This window comes from Protopterus annectens, chromosome 9.part0, assembly GCF_019279795.1.
Source record: "Protopterus annectens isolate FY-2018-M chromosome 9.part0, PAN1.0, whole genome shotgun sequence".
Lineage (NCBI taxonomy): Eukaryota > Metazoa > Chordata > Ceratodontiformes > Protopteridae > Protopterus > Protopterus annectens.
Window position 1 is genome coordinate 1,890,435,411 of NC_056743.1, and position 27,589 is coordinate 1,890,462,999.

General features: G+C 38.4%; 1 protein-coding gene across 1 annotated transcript in view; it reads right to left on the minus strand.

Annotated features, from left to right (window-relative positions):
- LOC122812307 (complement C3-like) overlaps window positions 1-27,589 on the minus strand; it is a 2,177,376-nt gene that overhangs the window by 229,552 nt on the left and 1,920,235 nt on the right. The window contains exons 36-37 of the mRNA XM_044084710.1: window positions 26,683-26,788; window positions 17,035-17,124 (exon numbers count right to left, since the gene is read on the minus strand). Of these exons, the coding sequence (XP_043940645.1) occupies window positions 17,035-17,124; window positions 26,683-26,788 (196 nt within the window). The remainder of the gene's footprint in view (window positions 1-17,034; window positions 17,125-26,682; window positions 26,789-27,589) is intronic.

The following is a 27,589-nucleotide window of genomic DNA, read 5'->3' on the forward strand; positions in this document are numbered from 1 at the left end:
ATATAACAGTTACAGAAAAACAATAAGTTTTGACAATCGCATAAAAAGTTTATACAAGATTGACACTAGTTCTAGGGAACATTAGAGACCAGACATATATGTTATGTAGAGCAAATGACAGAGTGAAGTTGAATTACCTCTTCAGGTCTAGTTTATAAAAGTTACTATTACATAAAATGTGTATACAATAGACTGCCGATAGTTTGTCATTGTTCTGCTGGAGGTTATACTAGCTATATCTCTAAGAGCTATATACATAAAATATATGCACAAAAAAGCTATTGAAAGCTTCTCTTTGGTCCACAAGAGGTCTTTTATAGTCCACAAGACTTGTAGTGATAAAGATGTTCCATAAAGTGAGATATGGAGGGAGGTTTAGGTTGGTTCCTGGCATGGACAGGAGCGAGACTTAGCTAGGAATGTCCTCTTTTCAGGTCATAGTTATGTGCACTGTAGCTCTGCAATACATTTTCTTTATCCCACTGTGGAGTCCCTTCTCTTTCATACATTTTCTGCTTCTTGTTAGCAGTCATTTTTAAATTAGGCTGTGGGCATGGCCTGGACTCCTTCCTTCCTTCTCCATTCTGGCTCTTTGCTGTTATTTCTATGATTTTCATGGGAAACTATATCACAGTATGTATATGTCACTGAGGGCCTGGTGACAATGCTGCACATATGTCACTGAGGGCCTGGTGACAATGGTGCACATATGTCATTGACGGCCTGGTGACAATGCTGCACATATGTCACTGAGGGCCTGGTGACTATGGTGCACATATGTCATTGAGGGCCCGGTGACAATGCTGCACATATGTCACTGAGGGCCTGGTGACAGTGGTGCACATATGTCACTGTGGGTCTAGTGACAATGCTGCACATATGTCACTGAGGGCCTGGTGACTATGGTGCACGTATGTCATTGAGGGCCTGGTGACAATGCTGCACATATGTCACTGAGGGCCTGGTGACAGTGGTGCACATATGTCACTGAGGGTCTGGTGACAATGCTGCACATATGTTACTGAGGGCCTGGTGACAATGGTGCACATATGTCACTGAGGGCCTGGTGACAATGGTGCACATATGTCACTGAGGGCCTGGTGACAATGGTGCACATATGTGATTGAGGGCCTGGTGACAATGCTGCACATATGTCACTGAGGGCCTGGTGACAGTGGTTTACATATGTCACTGAGGGCCTGGTGACAATGCTGCACATATGTCAATGAGGGCCTGGTGACAATGGTGCACATATTTATATGCACGATGACACCTGCATCCTTTTCATGCTGCTCCACTGTTGGCTTTCCAGTGAACTAATAATTCCCTGTGGCACTTTTAGACATTGAAGGACAGTGGCATGGCAAGACATAGTATGACAAAACTGTGACTGTGGCCTACATGACCCAGGATCAGTTAGTGGTCATGGTACAAGAGAATCTGAATGGGTCAAGAAAGGAATGGATGAGCTGAGGTGATGCACTTCTCTCAGGAGGGAAGAAGGGTGCACGCACACTGAGCTGAGGTGATGCACTTCTCTCAGGAGGGAAGAAGGGTGCACTCCCACTGAGCTGAGGTGACGCACTTCTTACATGATGGAAGAAGAGTGCGTGCACACTGAGCTGAGGTGACACACTTCTCTCAGGAGGGAAGAAGGGTGCATGCACACTGAGCTGATGTGATGCACTTCTCTCAGGATGGAAGAAGGGTGCATGCACACTGAGTTGAGGTGATGCATTTCTCTCAGGAAGGAAGAAGGGTGCATGCACAGGAATGCATGTTCTGTTTGAGCTCCTTGGCAGAGACTAGAGAGACACTGGTGGCATTTTCCTTAAGGGACACAGTATCTTACTTCACCTGCGGAAGTGGGTTGCAGTCCTGTGCAATGCCTTCTGCATGCCTAAACCAAACTCCAAAAGCCTCACTGGGAAAACCTGGGGAAGGGATATGTCATAAAGTGAAATCCCTGATAACTGCCCAAATGATAGCACCACCTGAGTTAGCTTGACCATCAGCCCTAAAGGAAAGGTTGGGCCATAAAGCTTTTGTCACTGAGGAAAGAATATGTCAGTGGAGCAAACAGATAGGACTCAGTAAACAGAGGGAGAGTAGAGCAAAAATGTAAAAAAAGAAAAAGAAAACTCATAGAAGTTGGCTATGTTGACATTACTACATCACTTTTAGACACAGATTTTTCTTAACACTGATGCATTACATTTAGATATTGGCATAGGTGCCAGAACCATAGAGCGAGGGGGAGGGAGCACCCCCCCACCACTTTTACAGCTGTAAGACAGATAGGCAGACCCATGCGTGCGCTGCATGGTAACATAAATTCAAACACAAAAGTGCGTGGAAATTGTTCCACATCGTCTGCTGCTGAATTCTGGTAAGGAGAGATTTAGATTTTTTGTGTGTGTTTTGGATGCAGGAAGCTCCGTTTATGTTATGCAGTGTGAGGATGTGCTGCTGCATTCCAGTAAGGAGAGATTTAGATTATATGTGTTTCAGATGCCCTCCACTGCTGAAGTATTGTTATAAGGACCGCTTCTGCAGGAAGCTGCATTTATGTTTTTATGCAGTCCCTAAGGAGAGATTTTAGATAGTTTCAGATGCCTGTTTTATGCAAGAAGTCCACTGATGAAGTGTTACGAGTTCTGCTGTTGAGTTCTCTATAGCCAACCAAATTCATATGATACAGAATAAAATAATAATGGAAATTGCTTTCCGTTTCATTATGAATAGTTTGTTTTCTAACCCTCGCAGTTCCATTTCAAGCTGTTCCAAGTGGAGTCTTTGAACGTGATAAAGCTATTGTAGATCAGATTATAAAATGCTACAAATATCTCCCCAAAGTAACTACAAGTGCCTTTTAGAATTTATGTGCTTCTGTGCATGCTTTGTGACTTAATACACACTGGAAGAGTGTAAATGTTTACATTACTAATTGTGCTGGGGCTTTTAGATGCATGTCAATTATCTTTTATAATCATGTTTATGTATGTAGTTTTTGCCGTGCCATCTCAGAATGCCTCATTTACTGACATTAGACAAGGTCATTACATTTTAAGTGGGTAGGTGAGCTAGGGCTGCCACCTTTAGGCAAGGCAAAAACCTGATCCACTGCCCAACCCATTTCAGTAAGTAAATGTACCTGGCTTTTCATCTGACATTAATAATCACGTAGGAAACATTTTGAAAAACAGTAAAGAATGTGCTAAATGTGACAGATAAGCAAATATATAAACAGGTAGCACATACTAATAGAAATTTGGAATATTGTTTTGGCAACTGGTATGTTTTAAAACTAGATAACCATGAGATTCTGAAAATCATACTGAGGAAATGAGGGCAGAAGAACGTATACTGTTTCGGCACCGTGCGTGTGCTTTACAATTTTCCTGAAATAACATTTTATTCTTATCTCTAATATTAATTATGCAAGAAATAAAAAAGCGTAAGCAATTTTACAGCTGGAAAAACACAGTTTAACTTGAGGACAAATCCATTATTTTGCGTCCATAAAAAAGTATGCTCAGTCTGTTTGTGTACTTTCTTCAAAGATGTATCAACAAGGTCCTTTCTGCTTCGTTAACATTTCACAACACACATGACACTAGTTGGCATAAAGAAAACACCATTCTGACAAAACAATTTAAAATGCAAATAGGAAATCCAAGTCAAACACTAAGCATTTTAGGAAATGCACTTCAGAAATAGGTTAGCTCTAAGAATGATGCAAAATACCTGGCAGGTACTCTCTTTAAAATTCAATATCCCAACAGGTGGCAACACTAAAGGGGTCTTTTGCAGTTCCAAATTTACGATCCAGTCTGACCGCAAACAGATTGCAAAATTCAATTGTTAAACAGAATGCAAGCATTCAACTGGAATTTATTTTACACCAAGATACTCCCTTATTGTTACAAGACATTTTCTTGAATGCATTTTATTCATATAGAATAGGCAGAGATGAGCAAACCTGAGATTTTGGGAAGAGCCAAACCAGAGATGAGTCAAAGGTCAAACTGAGTAAAGTCAGAGCTTCAAGTGGAGGGAGTATAAAAAGCAGTGGTGAGCTCCAAGCACACAAGAACATACAGTTGTGCAAAATCGTGCAGGATTCATTACACTAGGGATTCCCTGACAAGGGCAGCTTGACATCCGGCCAGTATACCACAGCTTCAGGTTGTAATAGAGACATCGTATGTCACACATATGGGTAGGGCATAAAGGTAACATACGGATGTACTTTCCTCAGAAATGTTAAGCCCCAGGAGGAACAATAGTCCAAAGAAGGAAGTACAAAAAAGGCCATGCTCATCTAGAAGGAAAAAGTAAAAAAGAGGGGATGAGGGAGGGACTGAAAATTATTTATTTAGTTATTTCACATTTGTTAACTGGGTTACTCCAACTGAGTTTGCAAACAAACCCATTTTCAGTGGAGACCCAAGGAAGAAAGGAACAGCAAACATAAGTAAAGATAAAGTGACAATATACAAATATTAAATAACAATCAAAATACAAAATAATTGTAAAATAGAAAAGGCTGTTAGCTATTTGCATTGCATTTGAACACTGCAAAGGTGAAGGGATCCTGTTCTGAATGAATATAAACAGCCCAAAGGGTTACCTTTTACTGGACAGCCAGATTCCAAACCTGAAGAGCTAGTCTGCACAAAAGGTAAGACCGTGTCCCCTTTGTTTGTTGGTATACCATATCACTGTGGTATTATCTGTAAAGATTTTGAGAGTCTTTGAAATTAAAAGAGAATGGAAGACCTGAGGGAGAGCCTTCATCTCTTTGATATTGATATGGTCATAGGCACTGGAACCATAGAGCGAGTTGTGTGAGCACCCCCCCCCCCATTTTTACAGCTGCAAGACCTGTTTAGGACCCATGCATGCGTCACACACATACATTTTAAACACAGATGTGTGCAGGTTCACACTCACATCATTGCTTCCATATTTATTTATTGTGAAACTGCTGCCTGGCTCGTCCGTATTTATGCTGTGAAACTGCTGCCTTGTGTGTGTGTGTGTGTGTGTGTGTGTGTGTGTGTGTGTGTGTGTGTGTGTGTATTCCCGGCAATTAGAATTACCTAGGGTCAAACCCTGTACCTTAGGTACAGGTACCTGCATTCTCTACCCACACCACCACTTCTGATTCAAGGAACTGAGTCCATAGTTTTCAACCACCTAGATTAATCAGTGAGAACAGAATCCACTAAATAAGGATAGTGCTTTAAGTTACAGTCTTCCTATTTTTTTTTTGGAAACATATGGTAACACAAAACACATAACACTATTTTAACAACTTTCTAAGATTATACAAGCAATACAATATTTAAATGTGTCCCTGCTTTTGGGCCTTTACTCCCCCAAATAAATGTTGGCATTTTCCAGATTTCTTCTGATGTGAAATTGAGAGCGTTAGTTGTGTCAGGTGGATGGTGCAGTGGTAGTGCTATTGCTTCACAGCAAGAGGTTCCCTGGTCTATGTCCCCCCGTATTTGTGTGGGTTTTCTCTGGGTGCTCTGGTTTCCTCCCATGTTACAAAGACATGTGTCTGGAGCTTTTCTCCCTGGGCCTCTGTTGTAAATTGGCTTTGTTCCAAGTTGGACTTTCCTGGTAAACAAATGTTAAATAAATAAATAAATAAAATGTACAAGGAGCTGAGAGCTTCAGAGGAAGCAAAGTTTAGTGCTGCTTATTCCAAGTTTGTTCTCATCGTTAGTAGCACAACAAGTAGTAGCCTTACATTTGATCCAGACGGCTGTGGGTTCTACGCCCAGAGTATGCAGCTGGATCGCTTATACTGTACTGTGTTGTACTTTAAAGGGAGTGAATGTCCTCCTTTGGAGGAGTTACCTAGTAACTATGAACCTGTTATCAATTTGCCATCCATTCCCTATTGCGATATTATTAGCTTATCGTTTTTTAATGTAACCTCGGCAATTTATTCTTCAAGGGTAACAGCCACTTTATTTGTAGATGAAGCAATGAAATATTAAATTGTTTCCTAACAGCAACCTCTTCATTAGTTAGAGATCCCTTTAATGTGGAATTATTTAGATGACTGATTTCTGCAGACATTTTTCATATTTATTGATATAGGTGGTGGATTTTAATGACAGAAGTTTCAGTGGCCTTTTATGGTTAAAATTTTCTGAAATGGGTAGTTTTGTCATTGTTTCATACATTTTTTTTTCATTGCTTACTAGTAGACTGTTCAAAACTACAAATTTAAAACACATTCTAACAACTGGTGCTATTTTATACAAGGAATATAATTTAATACAGTCAGGAAGGTGAATCAAAGAACACATACACTTATGCATGGACCTAAAAATGTGTTTAAAAACAACCCAGAGGAAAGTGTGTGAGGCTCAAAATTATGGGCAAATTTTAAGCTTTACTCTTGTTACCAAAGCAATGGATGAAGGTAAACCAGTTCACACCACATTACCTTGACCTGGCAAAGCCTTTTGACACAATCCCCTACTGAGGTGTAGTACAAAGATGAATAATGTAGGAACAAACACTTGCATCACTAGCTGGATTGCCAACTTACAGGATGCAGGAGATCAAAATAGGGGAAGAGACCAGTCACAAATGGAGTCCCCAGGGTTCGGTGCTGAGACTTTTTTTGTTTGGCATATCCATCTCAAAAGTAAAAGGAAATACCAAAGGGCTTTGGCCAGCTAAGTTTGAGATGACTGTAAGCTAGGAGCAGTTATTGAATCCCCAATGATTTAACCATCATGCAGGAAGGTTTGTCCCAAATAACTGGTGTCAAAATCATGACAATGCCCTCTGAGAACTAACCCAATTGATTGGCATTTGGGAACTTCTGTGTACACTGACATAATGTTTGACCAACATGTGCCCAGAGTCATAAGAAAGCCTTTCTATGTTTCACAGCTTATAAATAAATTGATTGTGACTAGATCTAGAGATGTTGTTGTCCCCCTTTACAAAGCTCTCATTAGATCAATCATTTTGTATAATGCCCTCTTTTCCATGTATCTGTCCAGCTCCATGCAACAATTGGAATACCTTCAGCGATACCTTACTAAAAAGATACAAGTCCTAAAAAATAGGTCTTGCATGGACCACCTCAAAGATTTATTACTATACTCAGTATCCTACAGAGTGCTTAGAGGTGACATGTCTGGCATACAAGGCATTCTCCGACCTAATACAGATGGACCTACTGAACATCAGCAAGTCAAATTGCATCAGAAATACTCAGTCCAGGATTCTAAACTGAATGTTGTGGACAGATGGATATATATATCACTGTTCCAGGACAGACTATCCATAAAAATAAAAGAAAGCTCATCCTTCCATATTCAAATGCAACTCGGATCTAAGGATGGGAAATAGAAAATGTACACCAGGATTGCCTCTCATGCCACTAATGGATAGAGGCAGTTCCTAAATTCTGCATCCCTGACATGGGTCCCCTCAAATTATCTATATGGTATGATCACAGTTATTCTTAATAGGGCTAACATACAATTATCAGCCATGGGATAGGTAAGACCAATCAGAAAATGTTAATTCAAGCACCAAAAGGGACTTGGCTAAGCTTAAAATGTCCTCCAAGTGAACCTATGTTGTGGTACTAAATAGTTATAAAAAATTCCCCTTTTTAGATCACTAAGTGCCCCTCTCACCCCCCCCCCCAGTCTTCAACAGCTTCCGGCACCTATGGATATTGTCTGTCTTGACATTAATTCATTATAGTAATACAACTCTAAGCACTGACTATCAGTCTCAACACTAAATATATCCCTTGCAGATGTTTGTTCTCACTAATCAGACTTTTGATATTGGTTGTCTCAAAATCAGTATACTGACTTTAGATATTGCCTGTCTTGACATTAATGCATTTTGCTTAGATATTGGCCATCTCAACACAAATGCAGTGACTTTAGATAGTGGCTTTTGCTACACTCTACATTTAGATATTTTCTCTGTCTTGACACTAATGCATTGTCTTTAGACATGACACTTTCAACACTAATGTATCACCTTTAGACAGTGACTCCCTCAGTACTAATGCAATGACACATTGGATCTTGACTGCCTGGAGAAATAAAACATCACATTTAGGCAGTGACTTTCTCACACTAATGTATTGACTTCAGAACCTAGCTGTTTCTAAAGCTATTGTACTGACTACAGACAACATAGGGGTCCAGGGAAGTAAATAGTGTGGGAAGAAATAGCCAGGGAATTGTTTTGGCTAGGCTTGTATAGGCCCGAGGGCCGATAGTCTAGTACCAGCCTATGAACCTATGAACATTCGCTACATGAATGTACTGCATTTAGAGATGGCGCTTAGCTTTAATGCATTGCCTTTAGTTTTCCTGTCACTCAGCACTAATGCATTGTTTTAACCATCCTTTCACTCAGCATTAATGCATTGCCTTTAGACGCCCTGTAATTCAGCACTAATGCATTTCTGTTAGTCATCCTGTCACTCAGCACTAATGCATTGCCTTTAGTTGTCCCATAAATCAGCATTAATGCCTTGCTTTTTGTCAGCCTGTCACAGCGCTAATGCAGTGCCTTTAGTTTTCCTATCACTCAGCACTAATGCATTGCTTTTAGACATCCTGTCATTCATCACTAATGCATTGCCTTTAGTCATCATGTCACTCAGCACTAATCCATTGCCTTTAGTTTTCCTGTCACTCAGCACTAATGCATTGCTTTTAGTCATCCTGTCACTCAGCACTAATGGATTGCTTTTAGTTGTCCTGTCACTCAGCACTAATGCATTGCCTTTAGTCGTCCTCTTACTCAGCACTAATGCATTGCGTTTAGTCATCCTGTTACTCAGCACTAATGCATTGCCTTTAGTTTTCCTGTCACTCAGCACTAATGCATTGCTTTTCATCATCCTGTCCCTCAGCACTAATGCATTGCCTTTAGTCATCCTGTCACTCAGCACTAATGCATTGCCTTTAGTTTTCCTGTCACTCAGCACTGATGCATTGCTTTTAGTCATCCTGTCACTCAGAACTAATGCATTGCCTTTAGTCCTCCTGTCACTCAGCACTAATGCATTACCTTTAGTCGTCCTGTCACTGAGCACTAATGCATTGCTTTTAGTCATCCTGTCACTCAGCACTAATGCATTACCTTTAGTCATCCTGTCACTCAGAACGAATGCATTGCCTTTAGTCCTCCTGTCACTCAGTACTATAGCATTACCTTTAGTTTCCCTGTCATGCATCACTAATGTACTGCTTTTAGTCATCCTGTCACTCAGCAGTAATGCATTGCCTTTAGTCATCCTGTCACTCAGCAGTAATGCATTGCCTTTAGTTTTCCTGTCACTCAGCACTAATGCATTGCCTTTAGTCGTCCTGTCACGCAGCACTAATGCATTGCCTTTAGTCCTCCTGTCACTCAGCACTAAAGCATTGCCTTTAGTTTCCCTGTCACTCAGCACTAATGCATTGCTTTTCGTCATCCTGTCACTCAGCACTAATGCATTGCCTTTAGTTTTCCTGTCACTCAGCACTAATGCATTGCCTTTAGTCATCCTTTCACTCAGCACTATTGCATTGCCTTTAGTTTTCCTGTCAGCACTAATGCATTGCCTTTAGTCGTCCTTTCACTCAGCACTAATGAATTGCCTTTAGTCCTCCTGTCACTCAGCACTAAAGTATTGCCTTTAGTTTCCCTGTCACTCAGCACTAATGCATTGCTTTCAGTCATCCTGTCACTCAGCACTAATGTATTGCTTTTAGTCATCCTGTCACTTAGCACTAATGCATTACCTTTAGTTGTCCTGTTACTCAGCGCTAATGCATTGCCTTAAGTTGCCCTGTCACTCAGCACAAATTCATTACCTTTAGTTGCCCTGTAACTCAGCACTAATGCATTGCTTTTAGCCATCCTATCACTCAGCACTAATGCATTGTCTTTAGTCATCCTGTCACTCAGCACTAATGCATTGCCATTAGTTGTCCAGTCACTCAGCACTAATGCATTGCTTATAGTCATCCATTCACTCAGCACTAATGGATTGCCTTTAGTTGCCATGTTACTCAGCACTAATGCATTGCCTTTAGGCATCCTGTCACTCAGCACTAATGCATTGATTTTAGTCATCCTGTCACTCTGCAATAATGCATTGCCTTTAGGCATCCTTTCACTCAGCACTAATGCATTGCCTTTATTTGTCCCGTAAATCAGCATAAATGCATTACTTTTAGTCATCCTGTCACTCAGCACTAATGCATTGCCTTTAGTTGCTCGGACACTGAGCACTAATGCATTGCTTTTAGTTGTCCTATCACTCAGCACTAATGCATTGCTTTCAGTCGTCCTGTCTCTCAGCAGTAATGCATTGCTTTTATTTATCCTGTCACTGAGCACTAATGCATTGCCTTTAGTCATCCTGTCACTCAGCACTAATGCATTGCTTTCAGTCATCCTGTCACTCAGCACTAATGCCTTGCTTTTAGTCATCTGGTCAATCAGCACTAATGCATTGCTTTTGTTCATCATGTACTTAGCACTAATGCATTGCCTTTAGTCATCCTATCACAGCACTAATGCATTGCTTTAGTTTTTCTGTCACTCAGCACTAATGCATTCCTTTTAGTCATCCTGTCAGTCAGCAGTAATGTATTGTCTTTAGTTTTCTTGTCACTCAGCACTAATACATTGCCTTTAGTTTTCCTGTCACTCAGCACTAATGCATTGCTTTTAGTCATCCTGTCACTCAGCACTAATGCATTTCTCTTAGTCTTCCTTTCACTCAGCACTAATGCCTTACCTTCAGTCATCTGTCAGTCACCATTAATGCATTGCTTTTAGTCATCCTGTCACTTGGCACTAATGCATTGCCTTTAGTCATCCTCTTACTCAGCACTAATGCATTGCCTTTAGTCATCCTGTCACTCAGCACTAATGCATTGCCTTTAGTTTTCCTGTCACTCAGCACTAATGCATCGCTTTCCATCATCCTGTCCCTCAGCACTAAAGCATTGCCTTTAGTCATCCTGTCACTCAGCACTAATTCATTGTCTTTAGTTTTCCTGTCACTCAGCACTGATGCATTGCTTTTAGTCATCTGGTCACTCAGAACTAATGCATTGCCTTTAGTCCTCCTGTCACTCAGCACTAATGCATTACCTTTAGTCGTCCTGTCACTCAGCACTAATGCATTGCTTTTAGTCATCCTGTCACTCAGCACTAATGCATTACCTTTAGTCATCCTGTCACTCAGAACTAATGCATTGCCTTTAGTCCTCCTGTCACTCAGCACTAAAGCATTGCCTTTAGTTTCCCTGTCACACATCACTAATGCATTGCTTTTAGTCATCCTGTCACTCAGCACTAATGCATTGCCTTTAGTTTTCCTGTCACTTAGCACTAATGTATTGCTTCTTAGTCATCCTGTCACTCAGCAGTAATGCATTGCCTTTAGTCATCCTGTCACTCAGCAGTAATGCATTGCCTTTAGTTTTCCTGTCACTCAGCACTAATGCATTGCCTTTAGTCATCCTGTCACTCAGCACTAATGCATTGCCTTTAGTTTTCCTGTCACTCAGCACTAATGCATTGCCTTTAGTCATCCTTTCACTCAGCACTAATGCATTGCCTTTAGTTTTCCTGTCACTCAGCACTAATGCATTGCCTTTAGTCATCCTTTCACTCAGCACTAATGAATTGCCTTTAGTCCTCCTGTCACTCAGCACTAAAGCATTGCGTTTAGTTTCCCTGTCACTCAGCACTAATGCATTGCTTTTCTTGTGACTTTTATACTGCTTTTTTAATGATTATTTTTATTTTTATTCTAATGATGGCTTTTAGTCTAATGATGGCTTTTATTATGATGGGATTTATTATGATGGCATTTGATTTCCCGCCTTTTTTGCTATTTAATTGTGTCTTAATTGAGTGTAACATCTGAGTCTGAAGAAGCCTTACTAGGTGAACCAGCACTAACATTGCTTTATAAATAAACTGTGTATTTTATGCTTACAATCTGTTCCTGTATTCTTGAGTGGATAGCAAGAGAGATTCTCTAGCCGCCTACGACTCTTGACTTGGCTTTATTTTCATCATTAATACATTGCCTTTAGTTGTCCTGTCAATCATCATTAATGCATTGTCTTTAGTTGTCCTGTCAATCATCATTAATGCATTGCCTTTAGTTGTCCTGTGAATCATCATTAATGCATTGCCTTTAGTTGTCCTGTCAATCATTAATGCATTGCCTTTAGTTGTCCTGTCAATCATCATTAATGCATTGCCTTTAGTTGTCCTGTCAATCATCATTAATGCATTGCCTTTAGTTGTCCTGTCAATCATCATTAATGCATTGCTTTTAGTTGTCCTGTCAATCATCATTAATGCATTGCCTTTAGTTGTCCTGTCAATCATCATTAATGCATTGCCTTTAGTTGTCCTGTCAATCATCATTAATGCATTGCCTTTAGTTGTCCTGTCAATCATCATTAATGCATTGCTTTTAGTTGTCCTGTCAATCATCATTAATGCATTGCCATTAGTTGTCCTGTCAATCATCATTAATGCATTGCCTTTAGTTGTCCTGTCAATCATCATTAATGCATTGCCTTTAGTTGTCCTGTCAATCATCATTAATGCATTGCCTTTAGTTGTCCTGTCAATCATCATTAATGCATTGCCATTAGTTGTCCTGTCAATCATCATTAATGCATTGCCTTTAGTTGTCCTGTCAATCATCATTAATGCATTGCCTTTAGTTGTCCTGTCAATCATCATTAATGCATTGCCTTTAGTTGTCCTGTCAATCATCATTAATGCATTGCCTTTAGTTGTCCTGTCAATCATCATTAATGCATTGCCTTTAGTTGTCCTGTCAATCATCATTAATGCATTGCCATTGGTTGCCCTGTCACTCATAAAATACACATACAAAGATTGAATTCCAGCTGATGAACCCAATCAGGCCAAACAAGCTTCCAAGTCAATTTATGAGAATAAACCCAGTCCTTGATGTACAATCTCCTATTTTCCTATTTCAAAAGTTAAATAAAACCAGTAAAGTCTTCCTTTTGGTTTTCAAAAGCTTTATTTTTGAGAAACGTTCAACATAGGCAGTAGAGCGCTGTGGCAAAAACCTCTTTCGTTTTATTTCAGTTGTACTGTAACAACTACTTTACAGACAGTCAGGAAATTTATACTTTGTACAGCATCAGCGCATTAGGAATATGCAAATATGGATTTAAAAACTCTGTTTTCATTGGTTGACAGAGTTACATTCATTTATGCAGATCCAGATACAAAATCTGTATTCTCATTGGTTAACAGTGCTACATTCATTTTCTATAGAGATGAACCTATGGGAATAAAATTATCACAAACACCTCAACCAAAGTGGAGAGACTGGCTGTGTTATAATCAGCACTTTCACAAGTAAGCTTCATCAGACCTATCTAATAATCAAATGTGCAGGTAAACTAACACTCATTTGAAAAGTAATTACATCAAGGTTTCTAAATTACAATCAAAACTTATATTAACATTAACCCAGGGAACATTATCCAGGGTTGAATAATAGGACCGGACTATTTGGTGTCAGAATCTTAAACATTTTTTAAAAATTATTAAACGGGTATTGTGCCTTCTCATGCCCTTTAATGCTTTGCCCGGTAGATGACCAGAGGATGTTCAGAGGAGGCCACTTGAATAACCCTATCTGAATTTGGGTAATGCTAGAGCTACTGCAGTGTATGTCAATAATCATCAGAAACTTATGTAAGTGGGGTAAAAAACCCAGGGGAGTAAGTGCAAGATATACCAAGAATGGAACAAGCAGAACATTAACCTTTAGATAGTGAGCATAAATTGCAGCAGTGGTTTAGAGAAAACAGAAAACATTTGCATTAGGAAAGTAGTGCCTGTTCATACTAAGCACACTGATGCAGTTTTCTTAGGTTCAATACACTGTTGATAGAGATTATGGTTTTAAGTCCTGGTGGTTTGTCTGCATTAAGCTGGATCTGCCATTCCATCTCCTTTTTCTCCAGAATGTCATTGGTGGAGCCTTGTAGTGTTCCCTTTTCAACCATATCTATGATATGGAACCAGAAGGAGTTATGCCCAGTTTTATTGTTGTGTTTTGCCAATGAGTTGTTGCAGCAGGAGGTATTTTATGTCATGTAGCTGCTGAGCAATCCTTGTTTTCAGCTTGTTCAAAGTTGTTTTGTCTATATAAAATGTGGCACATTTAGAACATTCTGCCCTGTAAATTAGACATTCCCTATCACAATTCCCCTCTGTGTTTGCAGAAAAAGGATTTTGTCATGTTTGGCCAATTGAACTTATCCGCATTGCTCAGCAACATACAGTGACCACACTTCTGTTTTCCACAAGGGTAGGTCCCAGGTCTATTCTGAGGTAGTGGGTCCCATTCCCTGCTTGCCATCTCCAGGAAATGTCTCAGATTCCTGTTTCTCCTGATGCTGAACTTTGGCATGTTGGGGAGGAAAGAGCTAATGGCAGGGTTGTGCCTGGTAATACTCCAGTTGTCCCTAATAATACCTCTAGGGTTTTGGAAGTCCATGGAGTATGTGAGCACCATCCAGAGCTCCTCATGGTCCTTCTTGTGTTTCCTTGATCTTCTTTCTCCAAGTTCCATGTAGCCTGAGTTGTTTTTGTCTTCTGTAATGGGGACAATGATCAAACAAATGAAGTTTCGTCTGTATCCTCTTTCTAAAAAGTCCCTCTCTAGTATAATGATGTCGGCCATGAACTCTCTTGGGTTCTTGGACACTCGGGTTATCCAGAGTCCCTGTAACCTAAGAACATTTCTTTTGGTCTGAAAGGGGCTCATGCTAGCCGGGTGGAAGAGAAGATTCACCCTTGTGGGTTTTTGGTATAAGTTGTTGGTGAGAAGATCTGAGTTGTACTTCTTGGAAATCGTGAGGTCTAAAAACACTGTGTTTTCCTTGTTATAGCTGTTGGTGAAGTTTAAAAAGCTTGTGGAATTCCCAATGTGATCAAACAATTCCCTTAACCTCTCTACTGAACTTTCCCAGACAATAAAAATGTCATTGATAAAATGATAGTAACATGCCATCTCCTTAAAATAGGGGGAACTGTAAACGTGATCTTTTCCCATTTACCTAAGGCTATATTGGCCAGGTTCGGTGCCATAGTTGCCCCCATTGTGATACCTTTTTTGCCTGAAGTAATTCCTATTGAAGCAGAAAAAGTTGTTACTCAGGAGGATTCTGAGTAGTCTGCAGAGGCACTCATCCTCATATAAGTGGCTCGAGCCCGTGGTAATGATCGGTTCCATCATAGCTTCAGTGCAGTATTTGTGTGGGAGCACGGTGTAGAGGGCCTCTACATTGATGGTCACTAAGATCTGCACTGTCACTCAGCACTAATGCATTGCTTTTAGTCATCCTGTCACTTAGCACTAATGCCTTGCTTTTGGTCGTCCTGTCACTTAGCACTAATGCCTTGCCTTTAGTCGTCCTATCACTCAGCACTAATGCATTGCTTTTAGTCGTCCTGTCACTTAGCACTAATGCCTTGCTTTTAGTCGTCCTGTCACTTAGCACTAATGCCTTGCCTTTAGTCGTCCTATCACTCAGCACTAATGCATTGCTTTTAGTCGTCCTGTCACTTAGCACTAATGCCTTGATTTTAGTCGTCCTGTCACTTAGCACTAATGCCTTGCTTTTAGTCGTCCTGTCACTTAGCACTAATGCCTTGCTTTTAGTCGTCCTGTCACTTAGCACTAATGCCTTGCTTTTAGTCGTCCTGTCACTTAGCACTAATGCCTTGCTTTTAGTCGTCCTGTCACTTAGCACTAATGCCTTGCTTTTAGTCATCCTGTCACTTAGCACTAATGCCCTGCTCTCAGATATTGCCTCACTTGACACTAACACACTGACTGTTGAAACCAATTCTCACTAATGCCTGCTGCTACTGTTCCAGCTGCCACAGACACATTTTTTTCTTATTGGAAGTATTTTTTTTTTATTTTTTGGCCTCATTTTCCTTTACTGGCATCTTGCCATGGTGCCTGTGGTAGCCAGGTGAAACATGGAAGCTGTCCCAGACAGACTAGGATTGTTTTAGAGTGCACCTATACTCCTCTTCCTCTTGGGGTTACCGTTAACATCTACCACTGATATATGATTTCACCTAAATATATCCCATCTAGAGTGCTTTGCACCTGTTGGCAGGTTGTAAAGCACCCAAAGTTACCTGCAACTCTAGAGTCCGGTTCCCACCCCTCTTCTGGTCCGTGTTGCTCAAGCTATGAGAACTCCACCCACTCCTTCAGAAATATGACTGGTCTTTGGCCCCTCATTTCCATCCATCATTAGAGCAGCTCCTGTTTAACTACTGCCCACTACCTGAACATAGATCTTCAGGGTCATAATCAAAGGTCAAGCCTTTCTTGGCTCATCAAACTCTGCACAGCCTGGGTTTCAGCTATTAAGAGATGTTTTTGCATCACTTCAACAAGGAAATTCTGGGGATGATCTGAAGAGTTCTACCCAAAACCTGCAGACCTATGCTGGAATCTAACAGGGACAAGCCATGTAAGCATTGCCTTCAGACATTACCTTTATGGCAGTTACACTTCTCGGTAATACTAGAGTCATCAAGGGACACATTTATAACAGATATTTATAAACTATGTAATGCATATTTCTTTCAGAATATTTTTTGGACTCAGATGATATAATATATTAGCATACAAGCTATGTTATAGGTAAACAAATTAGATATGTATATACACACATATACACATACATATACTCACATATATGTATGCATGTATGTGTGTGTATGTGTTTTTATATTCCATTAGAACCTTCTCTGAGTTTGCTCTAATGTTGTTTGCAGATTTTGTAGGAACAACCTAAGCGTCTGCATAAATAAATAGCAGAACGATTACCACCATGGAGAGAACAAGTATATACAGCCTTGCAGTGTGATCATAGCCTGATACAGCAAACAGATATCTGCCTCCCGAGGAATCATTACCTTCAGCACATTTGCATATATCACCTAGACAAATTCTGCTCAGAAGACCACTTTCCTTATCTGGATGGTAGAACTTGGTACATCGGTTGTCTGGAATTAAAACAAAACACTATTAAGTACAAAATAAATGCTCAAAACCTACAATTAAGCAGGAATAGTGTACCATACTGTGATGGCATGACCCTGCATTGTACATTCTGACATTATGATACCTGTATATTATGTCATAATATAACACCACCTTTGTAATTTAATTTAATATGAGTATTACTGGATAATACAGTGTGGTACAACATCCGTCAGGTAACATGTCATGATAAAAGGCCTTTCAGGTAACATGTCATGAAATAATTCCACTTTGTAGCATGATCTTATATAAGCTTCCCTGTATAACATATTCTACTGTGTTTCCATGTGGCACATGAGGCAAGCACAGTGTGGCACAAATTGTGATGTAAGCATCCTTGCATAACATGCATTATATACCCACACATGTATGATGTAATATAAGCATCTCTATGTGGAACTGATTGTTGACATCTAACATGCGTTTTTGTAGATTAATATTATTTATAATTATTGTGAAATTATTACATGTATAATTTACATAGAACACACAATATCAGATAACAGCAGTGTGTCACACATTCTTGTCAAACATCATTAGAAACCTTTTAAACAGATGTACAGTCATACCTCAGATAACTCTGACCTATCTGAGGTTCAAAGGTAGGTACTAGGCAATTTATCTGCAGATCATTTCAAGCAACAAAACACTATTAAAAATGTTTGTATAGACTCAAGAAGGCAAGACAAGATAGACCAGGGAGATTATAAGACTGCCCATTGAATAATCGAGGTTTACCTTGAAGGTGGCAAAGGTGCTGCTCTGCTTGACATGTACTGGAAGTTTCTTCCAGATGTGAAGGATGTGTTGGAATATGAATCCATCATGCTGATGTGTCTTATTTATCTGCTGATAAAGGTTTAGTTCCTTTAACCAAGTATTTGATGTGCCATTACTTCTGTGAAGGAATAGGAGATCAAATAGGTATGTATCTTTTGGGTTCATATTATATGATCCAGTGCTGGAAATACGAATGATCTATTATTGAACCCAAATGCACAAAACCACAAAATGTCAAAGGAACGGATCAGCAATTTTTTCCCCAGGGAATAAATTTGCTGATCGAAAAAAAGTACAGGCAGCATAAAGTGGGGGGCTTCACGCCCCCACACCCCCATGTGGGGGGCTGTGCCCCCTCCACATCCCACTTTAAATATACCACCTCCAAGATTGCGCCACAGTGAAGAAAACAGCAAATGTTCAGAGAATGGCCTGGGAAACATTCACTGATCTGTTCCTTCGATATTCTATGGTTTAGTGCATTTGGGTTCGACAAATGAGCATTCACTATTTCTAGCATTCGATCATGTAATAGGAACCCAATCTTTCATGTCATGAAAGGCTAGACATAAATCTGCATGGAGGAGTCTGTAACAGACTGAATACAGAGAAAAGGCTGCCAGTCTCTTCTGATAACAGATTTTTGAGATCACTGATATTTAACTTGCTTACTTACACTGATAAAAGCCTTTGTTTAACAATAAAACAAGTATTTTTTTGTTAAATAAAATAAACCTTTTCTATTCCTAAATATGCAATATAATATCAGCTTCAACAGACAGGCATTTGATAGTAACACCAATTTATAACTCCGTGTCTTAAAAGAGCTTTTGAATTTCGCACTTCTTTAACTGACATCATTTACAAGGTATTGCAAGTCATATGAGGTTTATTTTCAATGCAGAATTTTGAAGTAAATGGTTTCCTGGTTTAAAGGACATCAGTAAGGAAGGGGCTTATTTAAACTCCTGCTGTCCAGGACTGACTGAGTTAAATTCAGACAAACCTTTAAGGTGGTTAGAAGACTTTCAGCACATTGTTACAAGCTAGCCCTGCTATACTGCTTTTTTCTATGGTTCTTTTTGACAGCAACTTTTTTTTACTTTTTTACTATGATGACTTTTGTAAAATCTTTCTTTTAGCACAGAATATCCATGGCATTTTAACAAATGACCTGAGTCACTACCTACATCAGTGCATACATAACAAAACAGTATGCACCTTACTAAGTACCTATGAAATAGAGCAGTGTAAGTTAAATTTAACAATTCCTCTTTCATCAATCACAGAGAGCTTTCCTGTATCAATGGTAAACAGGTCTATATTAAAACATCGAACGCTTAAAGGAGTGAACAATGTTTCATCTACCTTTTTCAGTGAAAGCTGAAAATGTTGACACCTCAGAACAGCGATTTCTTTCCAAGGGAAAGAAATCGCTGTTCCAACCAAAAACAAAAAAAAAACAGTAAACAGTTCCAAACACATACAGATGTACCTTAACCCTAATTCTACCCCACCCCCAAAAAAGTAAACAGCTGAAAACACATACACATGTAACTCAACCATATATCTAACGCAAAAAAAAAAGTTAACATTTTAAAACATATGCACTTACCTTAACCCGCACCCTAACCCTAAGGTCAGTAACTGTTGCACATTTACGTAAACAGTTCCAAACACATACACACTTAACTTAACCCTAATTCTACCTCCCCAAAACAAAAGTAAACAGCTGAAAACACATATACACGTAACCCAACCATACATCAAACGAAAAATTAAAACAGTAAACACTTTCATACATATGCACTTACTTTAACCTGCACCCTAACCCTAAGGTCAGTGACTGTTGCACATTGATGCTCGGGAGCTATACCAGACAAGGTAATCCCTGAGACCACACTACAGTACAGAACATGGCAAAGAAACGAAGCGGCCAAGCGACTTCTTTTCCAGGGAAAGAATTTGCTGAACAGCTGCTTCGCTGTTTTGCCTGTTCACTTTTTAAGGTGTCGATGAAAACGCATTCGACAAAATGCCTTTTTGTCATTCTAATAGGAACCTTGGTAAACAATATCCATTAATTGCAGTAATACTGTTTAACAGCTAAATATTCAGCTCAGATCCATGTAATAAATCTTTCTTCTCATAAAGAAAAATAGTGACATAACATAACTTATAGATACTACTCTAGTATGTTATGTCTAAAGGGAGTTTAATCAATTTATTTACTTACTTTTTGGGAAATAAATTGGTTTCTGTCATCTCTAACAACACATGCACTTATTTCTTCAAAACCTGGACCTTACATAGTTTTATTTCAGTTCATGGAGTGTGATACTGTGCTCCACACCCAAGAACTTGGTTGGTGGTTGGCAAACCGCATTAAATAAAATTTCATTTTCAGTTGTATCTGCACTATTTAGGATTTTAAGATGGACTATATCAGTTTACATCATGCTTTTAAAGGATTATGTGCTACTTTTTGTTTTATTTTTTCAGTGAACACGTTTTATCATAAGTAATGGATTTCATGCATGCTCCTAGTAAGGGTAATACATTCAGTTCACAGTCTTTAAAACTACTTTGAGAAGTTATTCTTGAATTTCTTTTGAAAATATTCATCAAGCTGTTTATTCACATATTTCAATCATTTTGCAATAGTGGATTTAATCTTTGATTCCCATTTAGCAGAATTATCTTAAATCCTAGAAGCCAAAAAAAAAAAAAAAAAAAAAAAGCAGAATGGCTCGCCTTAAGGTTATTTTGCTGCGGGTATCCCACCTTTTCCTAAGAACTACCCTTCTTTAAAATAAATCAGCATAAAAGGCTGGTCCAGGACTCCATGTATGCCAAACGATCCTGTACATCAAAATAGAAATGTCTACATATGCAGATAACATATACAACTGATAACTTGATTTTTAGTTTGTATTATATTACTGCTTCTTTGAGAAAAAAGACAAAAGAAGATATGACTTTTATTTGAAATAGCTCTACTTCTTGGAAGCTTCATTTTGGTGTGTGTGTTTGTGTGTGCATGTGGGTGTCTGTGTGCATGTCTGTGCATGTGTGTGTGTCTGTGTGTGTGTGTGTGTGTGTGTGTGTGTGTGTGCGTGTGTGCGTGTGTGTGTGTGTGCGTGTCTGTGTGTGTGTCTGTGTGTGTGTGTGTGTGTGTGTGTGTGTGTGTGTGTGTGTGTGTGTATGTGTTTGTGCATGTCTGTGCTTGTGTGTGTGTGTGTTTGTGCATGTCTGTACATCTGTGTTTGTGTGTGTGTGTGTGTGTGTGTGTGTGTGTGTGTTTGTGTGTGTGTGTGTGTGTGTGTGTGTGTGAGAGAGACCAGCACTTTAGGTTGACCTTAGCATAAAGTAGCTTATAATGAGGCATATTTCTATTTGGTTTTCAGTGAGAACTTTTTACATTATATAATATCACTATCCGCATGAAATTCAAGCTAGTTTTACATTTTCACAAAACTACACTATACACCTACTCTATGTTGTTATATAGAAAGTTATTTCTTTATCATTCTGCTGTCCAATCTATTTATGTTCTCAAACCATGGAATACAGGGATTTATGGTCGCCATCCAGTTTAATTAACTTGCAATTTTTGATTCGGATCTTAAGTTTAATTTAGCTTCTACAAATATAAGCTTGCATAATGATAGTATATTTCATACTTCTGTGATTTCTGCTACTTCCTTAGGTAAATGAAAGAAAATGGTTGCTTTTTCCTTTGTTTATAATAATCTGTGATAAAGTCACTTAACTAAACATTTGTGATGCTTTCCAGGACTTTGATAATAATGTACATTACATTTTCATTTTCTGTATTTCTAAATCACTACAATAAAGTCTTTGCAATGTTTTCATATTTAAACTGTTGATCTGATGAAGTCTTTTAATTCTGTGGATGAAAGCTCCCATCTCATTAAACTTTAAGTGAGAGTGGACTTACAGTTACTTTCTTTGAGACAACGGCTGTTTGCTGTGTTTCTGATATTAGTCAGAATGATATGTAAAAGTACATATGCTATGCCTCTGTGAGATGTTTACCTGCATTGTTTCTAACAAGTGTATCACATAACATACATCTTTCTGTAACCATTTTGTGTAACTACGTAACTATTACCCTGTTTAAAGGTTTTTACCACATGTGCTATATCTCCTCTTTTTCTACTTATAAAATGCATTTATTTTTAAATGCATTCCATGAACCAGCATTGATTAGAGACTCTTTGATAATTTTAAAATCATGTTTACATTCATATTAATTATGCAATTATCTTTTACAACACAAAAATCTTTTTTGCACACATTCTAAAGATAGTTTAATAAATACAACATTTTCAGTCTTCTTAATAATAATCTCCTCTATACACGTGTAGTTTCTCCAGTGGTCCTTGTGTCTGGAAAATTTAAGAGTGATTTTCACTATTGATATCGCATCATCTGTTAAGGACAGTTCTTTCTGCACTATGACTTTTCAGTCAGGGACACAGACTGACTTCTACACTTCTCACAGTTTCTCTTTTCTTGTAATAGTGCTGGTTTTACAATTCTTCCTACATTTTCTCATAGAACGTTATCATATTTGCTTCATAAGAATTACCTAATTAATTTTGTATACCTTTCTGTCTTCTGCTTGAGAAATATTGGATCTGGCTACTAGAGTACAAACTTCAGCACCAGGTTGCAAATTTCCTCATAGCATTTGGTTTCTTAGTCTGTCTACATCCTGTAAGTCTTATACTGTTTCTGTTTCTTGCATATTTCTTTCAATGATTTATTTTCCTTTCAGTATATGTTTAGGCATCAGAAATGTAACTGAAGTGAGGAATTTGCTTTTCAGTTTTCTGTCTACTAGGTAATAAGTCATTATGAGATCAAAACTTCTCAACTTATTTGCTCAAGAATCCTAGAGAAAGCCAAGTATAATAAGATGCCAATAGCCAAAAGTCAGGGGCATTTTTAAATATTACTATAATTCAGAACAGTTTTCACATCCCACAGATATTTAAAGCAATGAGACTTATGAAACTGATAGCTGACATTACTGGCTAACTGTAATCATCTTTGATTTCTCAGAAAATTTAAAATCTTATGAGGGACAGGGCCAAAATATGAGGCAAAATATCCTATGTTCCAAAGCTGGAAATGAAAATGACCATAGCTTTCATTACACCTTTCCTTATAAGAATTTTCACTGTTTAGGCAGTTCTCTTTACTTATCCAGTCATTTGCAAATAACATAGACTGGTTGTTATATGTCTAAGTTCCCACTCATGCATTATAATAAATAAAATAAATGTATGACTTTTGTATTGTAGACCTTTGCCCTATATGACAACATCATGTATGTCCCTTTTTGAGAATATAGACTTTAATATGCCCAGTCGGGGTGCTTGATGTAGTAATCTGCACATCTTGAATACATGAATTCTTTGAAGTTAAGTAAATCTGCCATCCTTGGATTCACATATAAAGATTATGTTCTGTACCAGGTTGCCCATGTCAACAAATGTCTGTTTTTCTGGATAGTCATTATGAAGTGTGTATGACACAGCTCTGCATTATGCTTTTCATCTGAGTCAACATTCCTGTCCTTTGCATTTACTATTTTGCACATCTATTCATTTTTACCCATCACTGATGTGATTTGTGTATCCTCTTAAGCATCTGTCTTCTTATTATAATATGATATTTAATTTTGTCATCTTGAGCTAGTAACTCCTAAACTCAATTTATATATTCCTTGACTCATTTTCTTATCTTAGTGATGATTTTAGTTCATGCCCGCTTGCTAATGCAACTTTTTTTTTTCAGTAAATGCATTTTAAAGGTAGTATCAGTGCATCTCTTGAAATCCCTAACTTCTGCCTTAAGTAACTGCAGTATTATATAAAATATCTCTAGTTATTCTGTTAATGTTTCTCCATGCTTCTTTTGAATTGAATATGTTATCGTCTCAACATATGATTTGGTTCAATTGCTTTGCTGTTTTGTACTCCACTTTACAGTCATAGTACAGGGGATTAAGTGTCATCTACAATCTCAGAACTGCCTTGTTCAAAAACATTTTGTTATGTTGTGCAAGGGTTTAGTCTGTCTGTCACTGAACAATTTACCACAGATGGATTTGTGGCATTTCACATCTGTATACTATTGCTAATAGGTCTGTTTCTCTCTGTGAATATCTCTTCTGTACACGCGCAAATGTTTTCAGTCACAGGCATCTTTTTCATGCAGGATCACAGTCCCTATAGCATTCTGATTGGAGTTTACATTCTACACAATTGTCTTATTTACATCACAATAATTGTATGCTGGTGCCTGTGTAACCAGTTTTTTATGCATTTCAAAATATACTTGCCGTTCTTCATTCCATTACAGGCTGTCTTTTGCTTTAACAACTTTATTTCTGACATAGGTATTCAGACAGAAACTTTTGTTATCCAAAATGACTGCTTGACTTCTGGATTTGTTATTTACATAGTTCTGACTTTTTCTGTATCAGGATTTACTTTCCCTTATCACAGAATATCTGCAGTGAATTTTAGACATTGCTACACTTGCTTTATAATTTCTCTTACTTAACTTGAAGTTATACTGTCTTAATCTGTTCACTGTATTAGTCACTGAGATGCTCTTCCTGTGTCTGGCCTTAATAGAACCTGTTGGGGGGATAGATTTGTGTCCCAAAGACTCCCCTGTCTGTGGAATAGACTCCCTCTCCATGTCAAGCAGAGTACCTCTCTAGCCCTCTTTAAGACGAACCTGGACAACTGGATGGGAATATATTTATTTATGTGTTACATTGCTCTGTCATGTCCTCTTGGATCCCACCTGTGTCCCTGCAGGACAGGAGAAACAGGTGCTGACTTTAAGGGAACATGGGCAAAATTCTTGGCTAGGGATATAAGAGCCTCTGGGCCAATAGCCTAGTATCATCCTATGAACCTATGAACCTATAGATATAAATAAATACATTGTATACCTGTTAAAATGTACTTTGACTACAGTGGAACTACATTAATAAATAAATTGTACTACTGCTACAATTAATTTTTATTAAAGCAGAACTAGATTTGAACCTTTGACTACAGCAGCATGCCCAGAAGAACTACTGCTACAATTATTGTGGTACTCATATACTATAACAGTATGAAAAAGCTAATATAAATGCATTGTATAACTGTTAGCATGTACTCTGAGGTCGGAAAACTACTAATTAACATTATTGTAGTACTCATGCAGTGTTAACTGTATAAAATGTAACAGAAAATATAAATAAATACATTGTGTAACTGCTACCATTTGCTTTGACTTGACATTGTTATAATACTAATATACTGTAATGATAGAGCAATGTAACACATAAATAGAGATATTGTGTAACTGCTACCATTTGCTTTGACTGACTTGACATTGTTATAATACTCATATACTGTAATGATAGAGCAATGTAACACATAAATAAATACATTGTGTAACTGTTACCATTTGCTTTGACCGACTTGACATTGTTATAATACTCATATACTGTAATGATAGAGCAATGTAACACATAAACAACTTCCTCTAACCCTAGGTGTCCCACAAGGGTCCATACTAGGACCCCTTCTTTTCTCTATCTTTATCAATGATCTGCACACCACCATCCCAGGAGCCACCTGCATCCAATATGCAGATGACTCAATTCTGATATGCTCCGCCTCCTCTCTTACACAACTTCTAACCCTCACCCAGACCACTTTCAGCACGGTAGAAACATGGCTAGCTAATCGCTGCCTGCTTCTAAATCCTAACAAAACCAAGTTACTACTTTTCTCCCCTAACCATAGAATTTCTCCTCCTTCCTGCAACATCAAATCTAGCAATGACACCATTATCACCCCTGATGACCATACAAAGCTTCTAGGCATAATAATAAACAACCTTAAATTTGATGAGCATGTCAATCACACTATTAAATCCGTCAACAAAAAACTTGGCTCCCTGTACAGAGCAAAACCTTTCCTCCCCCTCCCCCCCAGCTAGGGTAGCTATTGCAAAATCACACCTCCTCTCTACCCTTATGTATGCCTCCCCTGGGTTACCATTATTATAATACTATTATACTGTAACAGTATAACAATGTAACAGATAAATATAAGTAAATACATTATCTAACTATTACCATTTGCTTTGACTGGCTTAGCATTGTTGTAATACTCATATACTGTAACAGTCTAACAATTTATTTTATTTTATTTATTTTATTTTACATTTGTTAACTGGCAAAATTCCGACTGGACCAGGTCCATTTACAGTGGAGGCCCAGGGAGAAAAGCTCTGAATATTGGTACAATAAAAAGAGAAAACAATGTAACATATAAGTATAAATAAGTACACTGTATAACTGTTACCATTTGCTTTGACTGGCTTACATTATTATTATAATACTTGCATACTGTAACAGTATAACAATGTAACAGATAAATATAAATAAGTACACTGTATAACTGTTACCATTTGCTTTGACTGGCTTACATTATTATTATAATACTTGCATACTGTAACAGTATAACAATGTAACAGATAAGTATAAATACATACACTATATAACTGTTACCATTTACTTTGACTGGCTTACATTATTATTATAATACTTGCATACTGTAACAGTATAGCAATGTAACAGATAAGTATAAATAAATACATTGTAAAACTGTTGCCATTTGCTTTGACTGACTTACCATTGTTGTAATATTCATATACTGTAACAGAGGCAGGCTGAAGCACGCCCACTTTGAATATCTGGTCTGTTTTAATCTTCAAACATTCATCTCTTTTGTTGGAAATCTAGAGAAACAATTAATCACAGTTTCAGTTTTCTGATTTAAAAATGATTTTTTTTCGAGGTGATTTTTGTCCCTGTTGCTGCCAGTTGTCAAGCTTCTCCGTCAGACAAGGCCCATTTGTTTCTCCTCTCTGTGGGTTCCACCCTGAGCCAAGGTGAGTGCTGTCTGGGGGTGGATGTCATTCAGGCAGCCATGAGGGTGATTTGTGCTCACCCTGGCATCCCTGCAATGAGAGTATTTAGATAGCCTAACACCACCCCTACTGGTGGGAGGGCCATGTATGAAAAGTATCACCTGAGTGGCCCAAGGTGCCCTTTCTTTGTTAGTGCCCACTTCTGTACATTCCTCACGAGGGTATCTCCAATAAGTGTCTGGGCACCTTTACCATCTGCCTCCCATCTACCCCAGCTCCAAGGGGTAGTTACAGTATTTGTTAGTGGCGCCTTCCAAACCTCCTTGCCAAAGCAGTCAGGCACTAGAACTGCTAGATGAACTTGGGACACCTGGGCTGCTAATAGGACTTTTTTCTTGTCTAAAGACATAAGAGAAAGTAAGGTGGCAGTTTGTACAGAAAAACAGGTTCTTCATCAGGTACATAAAACAACACCAGCAGAGTCAGCACTCATTGCTTTATAAAGTACACCAGCATAGACTGTGCGCAGAGACGAGATAAGGCTTTTACATATTTTGTAAAATGTGGTTATCAACAGATCAGTTTTACAGAATAACTTTATCAACTTTTACTTTAGTGAAAAAAGAAGAAATGTCACAATGCTGACACACATGCCTAACAGAAACAGTT